At 49.2% G+C, this 13,718-nt stretch overlaps 1 protein-coding gene across 4 annotated transcripts in view; it reads left to right on the forward strand.

Moving 5' to 3' along the window:
- The first annotated feature begins 3,870 nt into the window (after nucleotides 1-3,870).
- IL15RA (interleukin 15 receptor subunit alpha) overlaps nucleotides 3,871-13,718 on the forward strand; it is a 529,028-nt gene continuing 519,180 nt past the window's right edge. For 3 of the 4 annotated variants that reach the window (XM_085653558.1, XM_085653562.1, XM_085653563.1), the window contains exon 1: nucleotides 3,892-4,111. In XM_085653558.1, coding sequence (XP_085509684.1) covers nucleotides 4,027-4,111 — 85 coding nt within the window. In that variant the 5' untranslated portion in view covers nucleotides 3,892-4,026. Of the gene's footprint in view, nucleotides 4,112-13,718 lie in introns of all 4 variants that reach the window. The other variant, XM_085653561.1, reaches the window with a different exon arrangement.

Consider the following 13,718-nt stretch of genomic DNA (forward strand, 5'->3'; position numbering starts at 1 on the left):
AACAACATATTTTAACTAGTTGGAGTGTAGCTTGTGAGCCATGTGTTATTTACTCAGTTGTGTTTCACAACCAGCAGGCGTAAACTTTTACGCTTTTTCAGGAGAAAACCCCTTTGCTGTATTCTAATGTCCTCAAAAAGTTTGTAAACCATTGATTACCTCCGTCTGTTCTGACAGACAGCTTCCTTCGGACAGACAGCTTTGAACAGCTGTTAAAAGCTCTCTTTCTGGCGCCAGGAATTGAGCACAGTTCAGTCTATTTAAAACCCAGGCATTCCAAGCCAGTCAAAATCTATTGTTTTTCAATGTGGTACAAGAGACGCTTTTATTTTATCAGCAACCAATTACTCAGATGATGTGAATGCCTTTTAATATTTATTATAATGTATCTAAGGATAATGCTGTAACATGTTGTACTGAGTCCTAGTTGTGTAAAGCACACAAGTTTTTTTTTTCTTTCTGTGAGGCCTATTTTTTTACCTATTGATTGTTAATTCTAATTTATTTTTACCATTGTGGCAATATTCACATATCTACACTTTGTTACTACTTTACTGTTAATGGTAGCGTGCAGCAATTTAGCATACGTTATACAATTTATTCTTTGAATTTTAAAGTGTAATTCTTCCAATGACATCTGCAGAACACAATGACGACAACAAACCAAATTGAGCTCATTCCAGACATTTTCAAGAAGGGGGTCACACATAAAGAACACACAACACTGCTTGCTAAGGCAAGCCATTCTTACACAAAAAACACAGTCGCTACTCACTCAAAAAAGTACTTCACAAGCATCACCACCGGTGTCAGTCCACAAACCACATAGACACTCAAAAAAAACAATCAACACTTAGGACAAAAGCAAGAGGCAGCCCACAGACTGTACTCAAACCAAACCATTTGTAAATACCAATTGTAAATCATATTTACAAACGAAAGAGCTCTCAAAACAAATAGTACAGAGACTGCACAGAGACAAGTAAACAGCCAAAAGACTGTGCCATGTTAAAAAAGACAGGCTCTAGCCCGAGACCTTTTCCAAAATACACCGAATTACCAATGGAGCTGGCGAAACACTCAAAAGCGCTCGGTATCACCATTTATGAATTTTACCAAGTGCGTAGATCAGGATCCTTTTTGGTGCATTTGTTCCACAGTGTACTATACATTATGGTAGAAATACCATATTTAATGTACATAAACCTATTTAGGTATCCCCTCTAGGGGAGCCAGCTGAGTACTTTCTAAATCCATATTGGTACCATCAAGACAGCAAATTGCGGCATATTGGGCACTGCGTTGGCCTGGATAAAATCCTTCCTTACTAACTTAAGACAAGCAGTAGCACTAGGTCCATTCATTTCAACCGAACGTTCCATCTCCTCAGGAGTCCCACAGGGCTTATCCCTTAGCCCCCTTTTGTTCAAAGTCTACATGGCCCGCTTATTTCGCCAATATCTTCCTTTAACATCAAAACAACATCCTATACAGATGACACACAGCTGATGTTGTCCTTAGATAAAGCTGATAATAAAGCAGAACTTAACTTCAAGCTATGCCTAACAGAGGTACTCCGTTGGATGAAGAACAACCATCTCAAATGTATTACGGACAAAACAGAGATTCTGCTAATAGGAAAGGACAATCCCTTTGAACCAATCCAATGGTGGCCTGAAGACACGCCCGGCCCACCTAACAAAGTGGAAGTGGCTAAGAATCTGGGGGTGAAATTTGATACCTCTCTCTCATTTCAGCCTCAAGTACTTGCAATAGCTGGGACTTGTTTCAAACTCATTAAAACCCTTAAAAGGTTTTTCGATGACATTCCCTTTACTGCAAGAAAGACAGTGGTGGTAGCACTTATCTTGTCCAGACTAGACTACTGCAACAGCCTGCTCACAGGAGCTAATAAACAAGTATTAAAAATACTACAGATTGTACAACATGCAGTGGCACGTCTAGTGCTAAAACTACTCTACTATCATCTGCTTCGGCAGCCAGAAAAACCTCGCATTGGCTGCCTATTCATAAAAGAGTTTTGTTTAAGGTACTATTAATTACGTTCGGAGCTTTTAGAAACTCCAGACCCAAGTAACTAGCAACGAGATTTACGCCTTACACCACTGCTAGTATTCTCACATCCTCCTCAGCTAACCTTCTCAAACCACCTGCCTACAGGTCCAAAAGAAAAGGAGGTAAATCTTTGGCAGTCCTAGGAACCAGAGCATGGAACCTCATGCCAACAAAACTAAGGCTGATATCATCAAAAACACAATATAGGAAAGCCCTTAAAACCTGGATTGTTAGATGCTCGGATGCACTGTGTTCTTTGACTTAAAAATATGGTAAAATCTCTTCAAAACTAAAAAAAGTGTATTTCTTTAACATGCAGAAACATTTTACCTGAGTACTTCAGATGATATCACTGCATTGAGAGGCCGTTCTTAAAAGTGATAGTTTTTAAACATGAACTTGAACATTCATGTCCTACGTAAGACGTGAACATAAGATATTGGAAATTTGCAGGCTGGAATGGGGAACCAAAAGAAGTCCTGGCAAAAAAAACTCAAACCAGCCCCGCTCCCTTTGTCTCCTTGCACAATCACTCTGTTTCCATCCATCCTCTTTCCCTCCTTCTCTCCTCTTTTTCATCTCCCTCTCTGATCGCTTTCGCTCTACCTTCACACTTCCTTCCTCTCTTTCTCGCTCTCTTGGAGCTGTGAGGAGCTGCCTAAAGGGACAGAGGCACCAGGACTGCTCCTGGCCTTTCAAAACCAGCCTCCAAAGGTTCCAGCCCCCACCCTGGGGAAATGCCCGGTGGAATACATGGCCTGTCTGACCCTGGACATTTATTCTATGACAACTTTAGTGAACCTAGCAGTAAGTCAGTTTTCATATGCACCCTATATGAGACTCGGGTTGTTCTTAGAAAATGGAGGAAAACAGAGCCTAATTTGTAAAATAATTAGTGCCTTATTAAATGTCAGCAGGCTGAATAAATAACAAGGCTGCTAGTCCTGGATCCACCGTAAGCCTCTTTAATCTACTGCATGCCACCTGATCTCACTCTTAGAGATAACTGGTGCTTTCTCCCCTGGTGACGGATTCTCCTCTATCCCTTCCTTCTTCTTTCTCGTTTGTGTGTTTGTTCCTCTCTTTCACTTTGAAATGTCTAATGGGGAAAAATAACCACAGGCTCAAATTAAGCACTGGAGCAACATCATAGTCTGTTAAGTGAAATACAAGAAAGATTTTTGTACAGCACACACCCTGCCGGAACTTATGCACTGGAAGATCCTGGAATGAAAAAGATGCAGGCGCGATTTAATAAAACAATCGCATAGGATCACACAATTTGGAGGCTTATTTACAAGCCCCTTGCGCCGCCGGTGCGTCACTGTTAATATGGGGAAAAAGTGACGTGCCGGCGGTGCAAGGGGCTTGTAAAGGAGCCCCTTGGTGTCTCTTTCTCTCCTTCTGATATTTTCGATTATTTCATTCCTGCCCCGTGTGTGGGTGGACCATGGGTGGAAGGCAGACAGCACAAAAGCTCACCCATTTGCGGCTCGTCCAGCTCCACGGCGGAGAAAGCCAGCACCTCACACTGCCTCCTTACGTGCTGCGGTGTGGGAGGGGAGGACAAACACGACAGCAGTCACTACGCTCGCAATTTTTGAAAGATTTTGGTACGTTTTCCGTTTTAAGAACAAGAATCTATAAGATTAAAAAAAAACAGTTTAAAATAGTTTTCTACCTAGCCATAACGACCGCGAAAACAATATGCCGCCTCCCCCCATTCAAAGTAAAATATCCTTAAGTAACACTCAACAACAAGACCCCGAAAGTGAAAGTGAAAGAGCGGCGTCTGCCCGCTGAGAGCAATGAGTTCAGATCTGCACTTCTCTCCCGACAGCAGCGAGACCCGGGCCGCCTATCTACGCGCCCCCCTCAGCCGCCATGTGACTGGTGGCGCCGAAGCGCCCAGGGCACACAGGCAAGGTGGGCGAGCCTCTCCCGCCGCACATGGCTTGGAGGGGAGCGCTATGCGCCCTGTTGATACTGCTCCACCTTCGGGCTCTCTGCGCAGCAACTGTCGAGGCACGCACAGGTAAGAAGAAGCTGCTATCGCTCCTTGCCACTGGCGCGGCCCTCTGCAGCACTGACACGCGCAGGACAGGTGTCACCTCCACTCCCGCCCACCGTGGGAGACCGCCCAGCCCCCGACCCCTTCTGATTGTTACCGGCACGGGGCTGCGCCCCCTTCCTCCCTGGGAAATTTGCCGAGCCCAAGTACAGGTGAGACCTGCAGCCGCTTCCAGGGAAGTCGTGAGCACGCCCAGACACAGGTAAGAGGAGAGAGGAGGCATGTGACATGCAGTCATTGGCCATGTGGCATTGTCTATACCGAGAACTACTTCTGTTCTGGGTAAATTGCTCGCGCTGCTAGAATTTTTTTCCACAGTATAATAATGGCAGATCTGTTAACATTACACCAGTCACCACCTGTGGTGTAAAAAAAACTTGAGGGGTGGGGGGGCTCACACGCAAGACTCAGGAGATCACAGGCCATGGGCCCGCCCATGCACAGTGCCGGATTAGGCCCCCTGGAGCTCGGGGCCACAACACCCGCGGGGCTGCTGGGGCTAATGTTAAGCCGCTGGTTTCCACCCAACATTTCAGGCGAGTTTATCAAAAGAAATGGCAGGAAAATCGTTATCAGTATAAAATACCACCGCACAACTAATGAAATAAGAGCGGAAGTAGCATAGGCCATCTGCACAAGGGACACACTTACAGTAACAAATCTCTCAAACTCAGCTTGAATTACCATTCATCTATCAGCTTTAAATATGTTTTTGAAAGGCAAGCATTTTGTCTTCATTAACATATCCTTTTGTGAAAATAAACGCATTTTTCTCTCAAGCACCTCTTCCTGTTTGGGCAAACAAACTCAATTTTCAAAGTCTTTATTCTGAACGAGACACGATTTTCTTCAAAATAGCAGTTTTAATTGTCAGTATATATACAAAGCCCTAACACCAGCTTGTCATTTTCGTTAAGTGCTCACGTATACAGCTGCTTTACATGGAACCTGCTTCGCTGTACAGGGTCTACGATCACATGCCAGGGATGCTTGCCATAATAATAATGCCTCAAATTATTCCAGAGGCAGCGCTGTGCCAAGGCTACAACATCATAATGGCTAGGATGCTCACAACATGTCAGTCATGACCATTATTATGCCAGGTGTGGCCACAATTAGGCAAGTCATGCTTACAGGATGTTAACAATGGATTCCAGTATGCGCAGCAAGACCAAGAATGCCCAAAATATGTCAAGGATGACAATTAGTATGTCAGGGTTATAGTACCATCCCAAGAATGGACATCATTGTGCCTATTAACCGTGTGTGATGGAGCCCTTCACTCCAGGCACAGCCTCCAGGGAACAAATACATGTGCACACGTGTATGTGGGGCTGGTAAGTGGATGTCAGTTCTGGATCTAGCCGTGCTCTGCTCAGCTCCTGGGCTGATCATGGAACTCACACACACTCTCTGGCGCCTACTGGGCCATGCATGGCCATCCTCTCTGTGGCTGCTTCTCCTTTCCTGGTCCACTGTTTGCACGACTGGTGCCTACAACCCGTGGCAGCTAGTGTAGTTTAAAAGTGGTGGTGCTGGGCATGGGGGGCATGGCTTTGGAGGGATGTTGTAACCAAATCCCCCATGTTATTCTTATAACAAGCATTGGCATAGCCAATAGGTCTCGCTTTTGGGATTTTATAAGTGTTTAGCCATGCAACAGTTGCATAACTAAATACTTATAAGGTCCCAAAAGCGAGACCTATTGGCTGTGCCAATGCTTGTTTCTGTTTATTACTGCTCTGTAGTAATGGCGGCGCAGGTGCCACCATTACTACATAGAAGTAATATACAGGAAAAAAAAATGGCTTACGGAGAACATCAAAGCGGCGCCCGCGTACATGCACTGTAGCTCTAGGCTATAGTGGTGCACTTTTTTGAGCCCTCAAAAAAAGTCTCGCCAGAACAGCGCATGCGCTGGGTCAGGCGAGACCTAAAAAGGGGGTAACATTATGTATTTGCCAGCACAACATATGATAGACTGCTGCAAAATGTGCATTCTAAGCGCTTTCGAAATATTTATTTGTATTGCTGCACACTCATATTTGTTCATTTTTCAAACCTTTTTTTTACAAGTTTTTTTAAGATTCACTCCACAACTCATCTGTCACCAGCTCACAGTACCTTTAAAAAAGATTAACGAAAAAATGGTTGTAACCGTAAAGCCTCCAATGATTCTTTCAATCAAAGCGTTTTTGTTGATTACTCAAGTTACGTGCATTTAAATTTTTATTTTCTAACCAGCAACAGCTCCCTTTCTTACTGCCGCTCTTTTGAGCTCACAGTAAAGGCGACCCCTCCCTTTCAGTCAGAGGCACATTAAGTAAGGCCCTTGTTAACCAGCCCACGGATCAGAAAGGAATGCTACTTGGGGATCCATTAACCTAAGGCCTACCCGGAGAACCCTGCTGCCTTCGATGATTAATTGCACTTCTAAATTGTTATTAAAATTCTTTTACACACAGGAAAAGCTCATCTCCGGCAATCTATTTTGGAGAAGTGACCTAGTCATTCAGAGAGCTAGCAAATGAAAACCCTATTCACTTGGCTATTTTTCTATCTCTATTGACCCATTAGTATTCATTATGGGCTAAAACATTTTAAACACTTCAACTGCCTCGTTGTACATCAAAAACATACTGATATTTACTGGGGCTGTATTTTATTATATGGTAGTTTGCTGAGGTTGTGCCTTGGCGTGTTGCTGCTATTCATAATTAGGTATTTTGTTTTCCCTTTGCGTGGTACTCTATTTAATGATGTAGTAATTGCTGTGCCTTTTCTTGGTCTTCACCTTTTCTGTCATAGGTGGCTGTCTTTCCTTGCTATGAGCGAGTGACCGTCAATACTGTTAAGCTGACTAAACAATGCATGGGTGCACATGCCCCGATTACTTACCGGTAATCTTCATTACTCCGAGTATAGTCTTCCTCGCCACATGACTAACAAAGTGAGCTTCAGCTCCACACCAGAACCCTCCAAAGCAAAAAAAGTCAGCCTCCCATGCCTCCCATCCCTTCCCAATATGGCCGACCCAGTACACCCATGACCTTTATAAGAGGCGGGCCAGCCCAGCCCAGCCCAGCCCATCAGCCTGAAACTACCAAGCATAAACATGAAGCCGATAGCCAGACAGGGAGGGAGGGATGGGAACTCATGTGGCGAGGAAGACTATACTCGGAGTAATGAATATTACCGGTAAGTAATCGGAGCATTGCCTCCTCGTTAGTCTTCCTCGCCACATGACTAACAAGGTGAGCATATACCAAAGCCAAGCGGCTTCATGGAAACTCACAAGAAACCAATGGACCAGAAGGGAAACCCCCGAGAGAGGGCAAACCCAACAGACCAAACGAGTGGAAAAAAACCACCCAAGAGAGAGGCAACCACAAGCAGGAAGAACCACGGGACAGAAAAACACCGGCAGGGCCGAAAACCCCGGACCCCCCCCAGACAAGAAGTGCCGCCAGAAAATCCGCCCAACCAAAGGCCGAAGGAGGACAGAGAAGGCACGGAACCAGACTGCATGGAACCAAAAACTACAGAAAACAGGCACTAATCAGAAAGCAGCAAGCCAGTCCAAAACGCCAAGACCGCCCAATGGACAGCCCAAAGCGAGAGGGGAGCAAAAACCCAAACAGCCCAAGAGCCACCGGAGCCCCATAGGAATCGAAGAAACAGAGGGGAACCACACCACAGAGACCCAAAAAAAAGGCCACAGTAGCAAGAGACCCAGGCCGACCGAAGCCCATCCACACGCACGGTGGACCACCAACAGCGAGAGAGACGAACCACCCCCAAACCAAAGACCAGAGGGGAGAAGAAAACAAAAGCCACCAGATCCGGCGGCAATCAGGGGCAGAAGCAAAAGGAACCAAAGGGAACCCAGACCGGCAGGAGCCGTAAGAACGGACGGAGGCACAGAAAAGGAAACCAGCACCCCACCCGAACAACAAAAATGAAGGGCACCCAAGCCCCACCAGCAAGGAGAGGCAGGAGGGACACGGACCACAGCCGCCCAAAGGATCCCCGGACGGGAGCGTGACAGCAACGAGAGAGCCCAGGCAGGTGCAAGGCAAACAGACCTCGGGGGACACAGAAAACCACAGCAAAGCACCCCCATCATCCAGGCCACCGAAGAGGACCAGGATCAACGCCAAGCCCCAAACAGGAAGGTGAACACCCACCAGGGGACCCATGTACAAGAAAGCACCACGGACCCGGAAGGAAGGGGAATGCAGAACGAACGAGCAAGACAGCCCAGCGCAGAGGACAAGCAAAATGCCCCAGCAACAGTCCACACGCAACAAAGAAGCCGTCGAGGCGAGCACCCAGGAGGCAAAACCGACCAACCCCGGGACACAAACTCATGACCATAGGAGGAAGAGCCCACTAGTCCACAGGTACACATACCAACACCCAGGACCGCCCCAGCCGAAAAATGGAGATCCAACAGGGACAGGAGCGAACATAGGGGCAAGGCCACAGGCAGCAAGCCACCAAAGGCGAAAAACACAGAAGAGCCGGGCGGAACGAGCCAGAGAATGGCCAAATCCCCAGGGAGAAAACCTGAGCCGGAAGGACCCAGTACCCCCACCAGGGACAAAGAAGAACAGGATCCAATCCGCACAGGGAGCGTCGGGCCCCAACCGGGGAAGAGAACCGGGAAAACCAGCAGCCCCGGACAACCACAAGCATAGCGTGAGTAAAAAAAACCCAAGGGGCAACAAGAAAACCGTGGCAGGATACGAAACCACAATCCGCAGGAGCAGAATCGGGAAGCACCCAGGCGAGCCCCACCAACAGGACAAACAACCTGGCCAGGCCAACAAGCTCAGGCGCGAAGCTGGGAGCCCGGACAAGAAGGCAGGAAAAGCCAGCACCCGGGACACAGGCAGAGAGTGACCGAGGCAAGAGCCCCAAGAAGCCCCAGCGAGGCAGGGGCAAAACCAAGCCAGGAAACGGCCAACAGAAGGCAGACGAGAAACTGCCAAAAAACGGAACAACCGACCCAGCATAGACCCAAGCACGCCCCACAGGTGGAGAGGACGCCAACACCTGGGAAGGGGAGACCAGAACACAAAGACCACCGGCCACACGGGCAGACAGGGCAGAAGGGGAGCCATCCCTAGAGTCAGGGGACACCCGGAACCAAACCAGGGACACCTATATCTGCAGTCAAATGCCCTACCGGAAGGGACACCCACGGGAACAGGCGAAATCGGGAAACCCCACACAGCACCAGGACCAACCAGACGGGGAGGACCCCCAACGGACAGATCAGGCAAGCACCGACAGACACCCAGGCACAAGGAGCCCAAAACCGGCCCTACGGAAGGACATCAGCCGGGTAGACAACCCAGACACAAACAGCCGGTGGTCTAGACGAAGGGGGACAGCCACCCAAGGCAGGAGATCAACCACAGAGCCACAGCACGTGGGACCAGACCCATTCAGCCAGGAATGCAGGAAACCAGCGGCAAGGAGTGCACGGATGACGGACAGAAAGCAGAACGAAAAGCATCCACCCCAGCACAAGAGAACCGGGACCAAATCCACTGGACACTATAGCACACCACGCCACTCCAGCGAGGAACAGTAAAAATACCACCAGGCAACACCTGCCACAACTTGAGCACGGGAGCGCCGGGGGAATCCAACACCGCACACACAGGCAAACCGGCATCACCAGAGCCCACGGATGGATGCAGTAGAAGTGAACACGCACCACAGGCATCAGCCGAGAACCGTGACCACACGACGAGGAGGAAGGCGCAAGGGACGACCACCGGGCCATGGAGCAGGAGGAGGAGGGGACACCACCGCCGCGGCCCATGGAAGACAAGCCAAACTGCAACAACCGGAGCAGAAGCCAAAAGCCCACTCGGAGACCAGAGAAGCAGCCCGAGAAGGAAGAACAGGAGCAAACAGAGGACCGTCCCCAGCAGACACGCCGGCGCCCACAGCCCCCGAAAACTCCGAAGGCCACACCAACCAGGACCGGCCAAGGATAACAGCAGAGAGCAGGCGGGGACAGGAGAACATAGGAAGGAAGGACCACTGGGCCAAAACCCGGAAGCGAAGCCCGGGAAAGGGAAACACACACCCCACCGGGCGAAAGGCCCAACACCACGTCCACAGCACCTGGTACACCCAGGCGGTCTGCCATTCAGGCACGAACCAGCCCAGACCACGAGCAACACCTGAGAACAGTCGAGAGCAGGGGCTACAGGGTGGAACGGCTGCAGGGCCACGGCAGAGAGACAGATTGCCCGGGAGGGACCAACACCGCAACAAGTAGAGCCCGTAAAATGGCATCAAACCTAGGGACCCGACGAGCACGGACACCCAGAAGGAAACCGAGCACCAGCGTCGAAATAGGCCCCGACCGTACCGAAGGGAATACCAATCCCTACACTGTAGACCGAGCAAACAGTGACAATGAAAGACCAGGGATTGAACATCCCATCCACAGAGTAAGAGTCAAAGACCCCAACCCGTAGGCCAGAGAGACGCTGCAAAAGAAAACCACAGCAACCCAAACCAAACAGGGAGAAAAAGAGAAGTGTCAGAGACACGGAATGTCAAGCGCCGGAACCGATAGAGGAACCCAGGCACACAGCGACAAGGACGTCCAACGCAGCCAAAAAATACTTCCCAACCATACTGAAGGAAATACCATAGGCTACAATTTAGAGCGAGTAAACAGTGACATTGAAAGACCAGGGATCGAACACCTAATCTACAGAGTAAGAGTCGAACACGTTAACCATTAGGCCAGAGCGACTCCCATCAATAAATGAGCGAGGCTCAGTCACAGTAAAAAAGAGCAGAGAACCACTCCCGTCCAGCAGTGTCAAACAGCGCGAACTGGACCCGAAGGCAACAAAGCGCAGCACACCAGCCCAGGGAGAAGCAGCGAAATGCCCTGAACCACAAGAGGACGAGCGCGACTACACAATGACCAAAAGGCAACCGGAAACCCTGGAGGGAAAGGAGGAACCAACACAGAACACTCACCAGAGGAAGTGTTCCAGCCGTCCAACACAGGGCCACAACGAACAACGTAACCGTGGGGCCCCTGCACACCACCACAGCAGCCGCAAAGAGGCAGCCCGGCAGCCGGACCCGCCGCACCTGATGAAAATAGCCCGAGCGAAGCGCACAGAGACTGAAGCCGGGGGAGCTAGGCCCCGCCCCTCGGAGGCGGACCAGAGAACGCCCGCCGGAAACCAGGAGGGGAAGGCAGCAGCCCGACCCCATCAACGGAGTCGCAGACCCCCGCGAAAACCCCCGAGCAGACCCCGGAGGGCCGAGGAATGCACCAGACCCTGCACCCGAAGGTAAGCGGGGGAGACAGGGACACGGGGGCACAGCCCCGTAAGCTACAACAGGCTCGCATGCAGCGAAACACAGGGAACCGCAAAGCAAAGTGAGGGAAAGTGCAGGGCTTCCAAGCCCGACAGCAGGCAGCAACCCCTCCCGCCACACTCCAACTGAGACGAGCCGGGGCAGAGCACACCGGGGAAAGAAACCCTGACGGGCAGGCCGGCCAGGGCGGCAGTAGAAGACAGCACACAGTGGCATCGAAGCCGGTCGTAGAATACCAGGAAGCCCCGCGAGGCATGAGATGCAGGGAGGCCCACCCGGAGAAGAAGCGAGATCCAAAGGAAGCTCGCAGCCACCCGGGCAACGACAGCACACCCCGCCAGAGTCCATCAGCCATCCCATATAAAGAGATACAACTGAACAGAATCAATTGGAAATGAACATATAACCATGAGAGTAAGAGACACAGACCCTAAACATTAGGCCACAGTGACTCCGTGACAGAAGGGCCAAAAAACAAAGCCCGCTAAAGCAGGGCAGATAGCAAGGAATGGAGAGGGCGCAGGGCAAAAACTCCCAAGAGCCCGCAAGCACCAGAAGCCCGCTAGAGCAGAGCGGTGAACCCAAAGGGACAGTGCGAGGGCTAGAAGGTAGGGGAACCAGAGAACGAGCCCGCTGGAGCAGGGCCTCCCCCCCCCAGGGCACCGGGACCTGCTGGAGCAGGACCTCAGCCCAACTTACCTGATCAGACGCTCTGGAGAATCTGCAGCGCAGAACTAAAAAAACAGGCTGATGCGTTGGGCAGCCCGCCTCTTATAGAGGTCATGTGTGTACTGGGTCGGCCATATTGGGAAGGGATGGGAGGCTGACTATTTTTGCTTTGGAGGGTTCTGGTGTGGAGCTAAAGCTCACTTTGTTAGTCATGTGGCGAGGAAGACTAACGAGGAGGTAATGGAATGCTGTAAAAATAGTTTGTTGTGGTAGTTTATGTTGTAGTTGTGGTAGTGTGGAACTTTGTTCCATGATGTGTACTTTGATTTTTTACCTATGTGTGGTCTGTCTTTCATGGTGCTCTTATTGTGTGGTGTGGTGCTGTGATTTTACTGTCTTGGTCTCCGTCATATGACGGTGTTATTCCTGATGTGGCAGTTTTCTGTTTTTTCGCTTGCTATATTAAGATATTTAATGGTGTGGCAAATGGATGTATTAATCCATAACATGGTGTTGTATTTCATAGAGCATTACCTTCTTACTTTTTAGCACTGGTGAGATTGTGTGTTTTGCTGTTCTGCTCTGTGGCAATTATGCTATATTTCATGATACTGTAGTAACTTATGTTTATTGCCTTTCTGTGGTGCTGCATTTCATGGTGTGATAATAAAAGTTTCTTTTTTTACTTTGAGTAGTGTATTTCTTTGTATGTTGTTTTATGTGATTTCCCTACAAATGTTGTCGTGTTTCATGGCATGAAAGTGTGCTGTGTGTTGTCTTGGCATTTTGTAGTGTTTTTGTTTGTTCTTTTTTGGTGTGGTAGGGAACGCTTGTCACTCATTGTTGCTTTTATTGTGTGTTTCATTGGTGCTGTTTTATATCATGATTAGGTAGATGCATTCGTAGTTTTCGCGTGCTTGTGCTGTGCTTGAGAAATCTATTGTACTTAATAATAAATCTTAAAAGGGGCTTACATCCCGCACTTACTTTTCATTCGGTTTTGTCTGCACCACGTTTTATGTTTCCATTTACATAATCTCTCTGCCTGCACACATTTGAAGTGCACTTGTAGTCTGCATGTTTTTTTGTTTGTCCAATGTCTTTCATCCAATCGTTTTGTGTAAGCACGCATTTCACGCATGCCATGATATGGAGCCGACCTCGAGACTTGAGCCCAGCTCTCGAGCTCCGAGGTCGGCAGTTCTGGCCTTTACGCTACATCCTCTGCCCTGCCCCTTCGCTTCTATTTTTGGTACTCTTATTTTCGTTCCAGCGTCACAATCCAGGTCATGTCTTGCCTGTTCCTCCCACGACCTCACTGCCGTCAGGGCTTGCCCTTTCTCTCTTTCCTTCCTTGTAGCCACCTCCAACTGTCCTTGTTTTAAACAGAGGTGGCTCAAGGCAGAGATCCAAACCCCACTGGCTTCCCCTCTCACACGTTGTGATGTCCGGCTTTCCTGGACTTCCGCTGGTGATTGTATCCCGGACTGCTGTTTAAACGTCTCCCTGATGAAGATGCTGCCATAAAAAA

Source organism: Triturus cristatus, chromosome 4_1, assembly GCF_964204655.1.
Source record: "Triturus cristatus chromosome 4_1, aTriCri1.1, whole genome shotgun sequence".
Taxonomy (NCBI): Eukaryota; Metazoa; Chordata; class Amphibia; order Caudata; family Salamandridae; genus Triturus; species Triturus cristatus.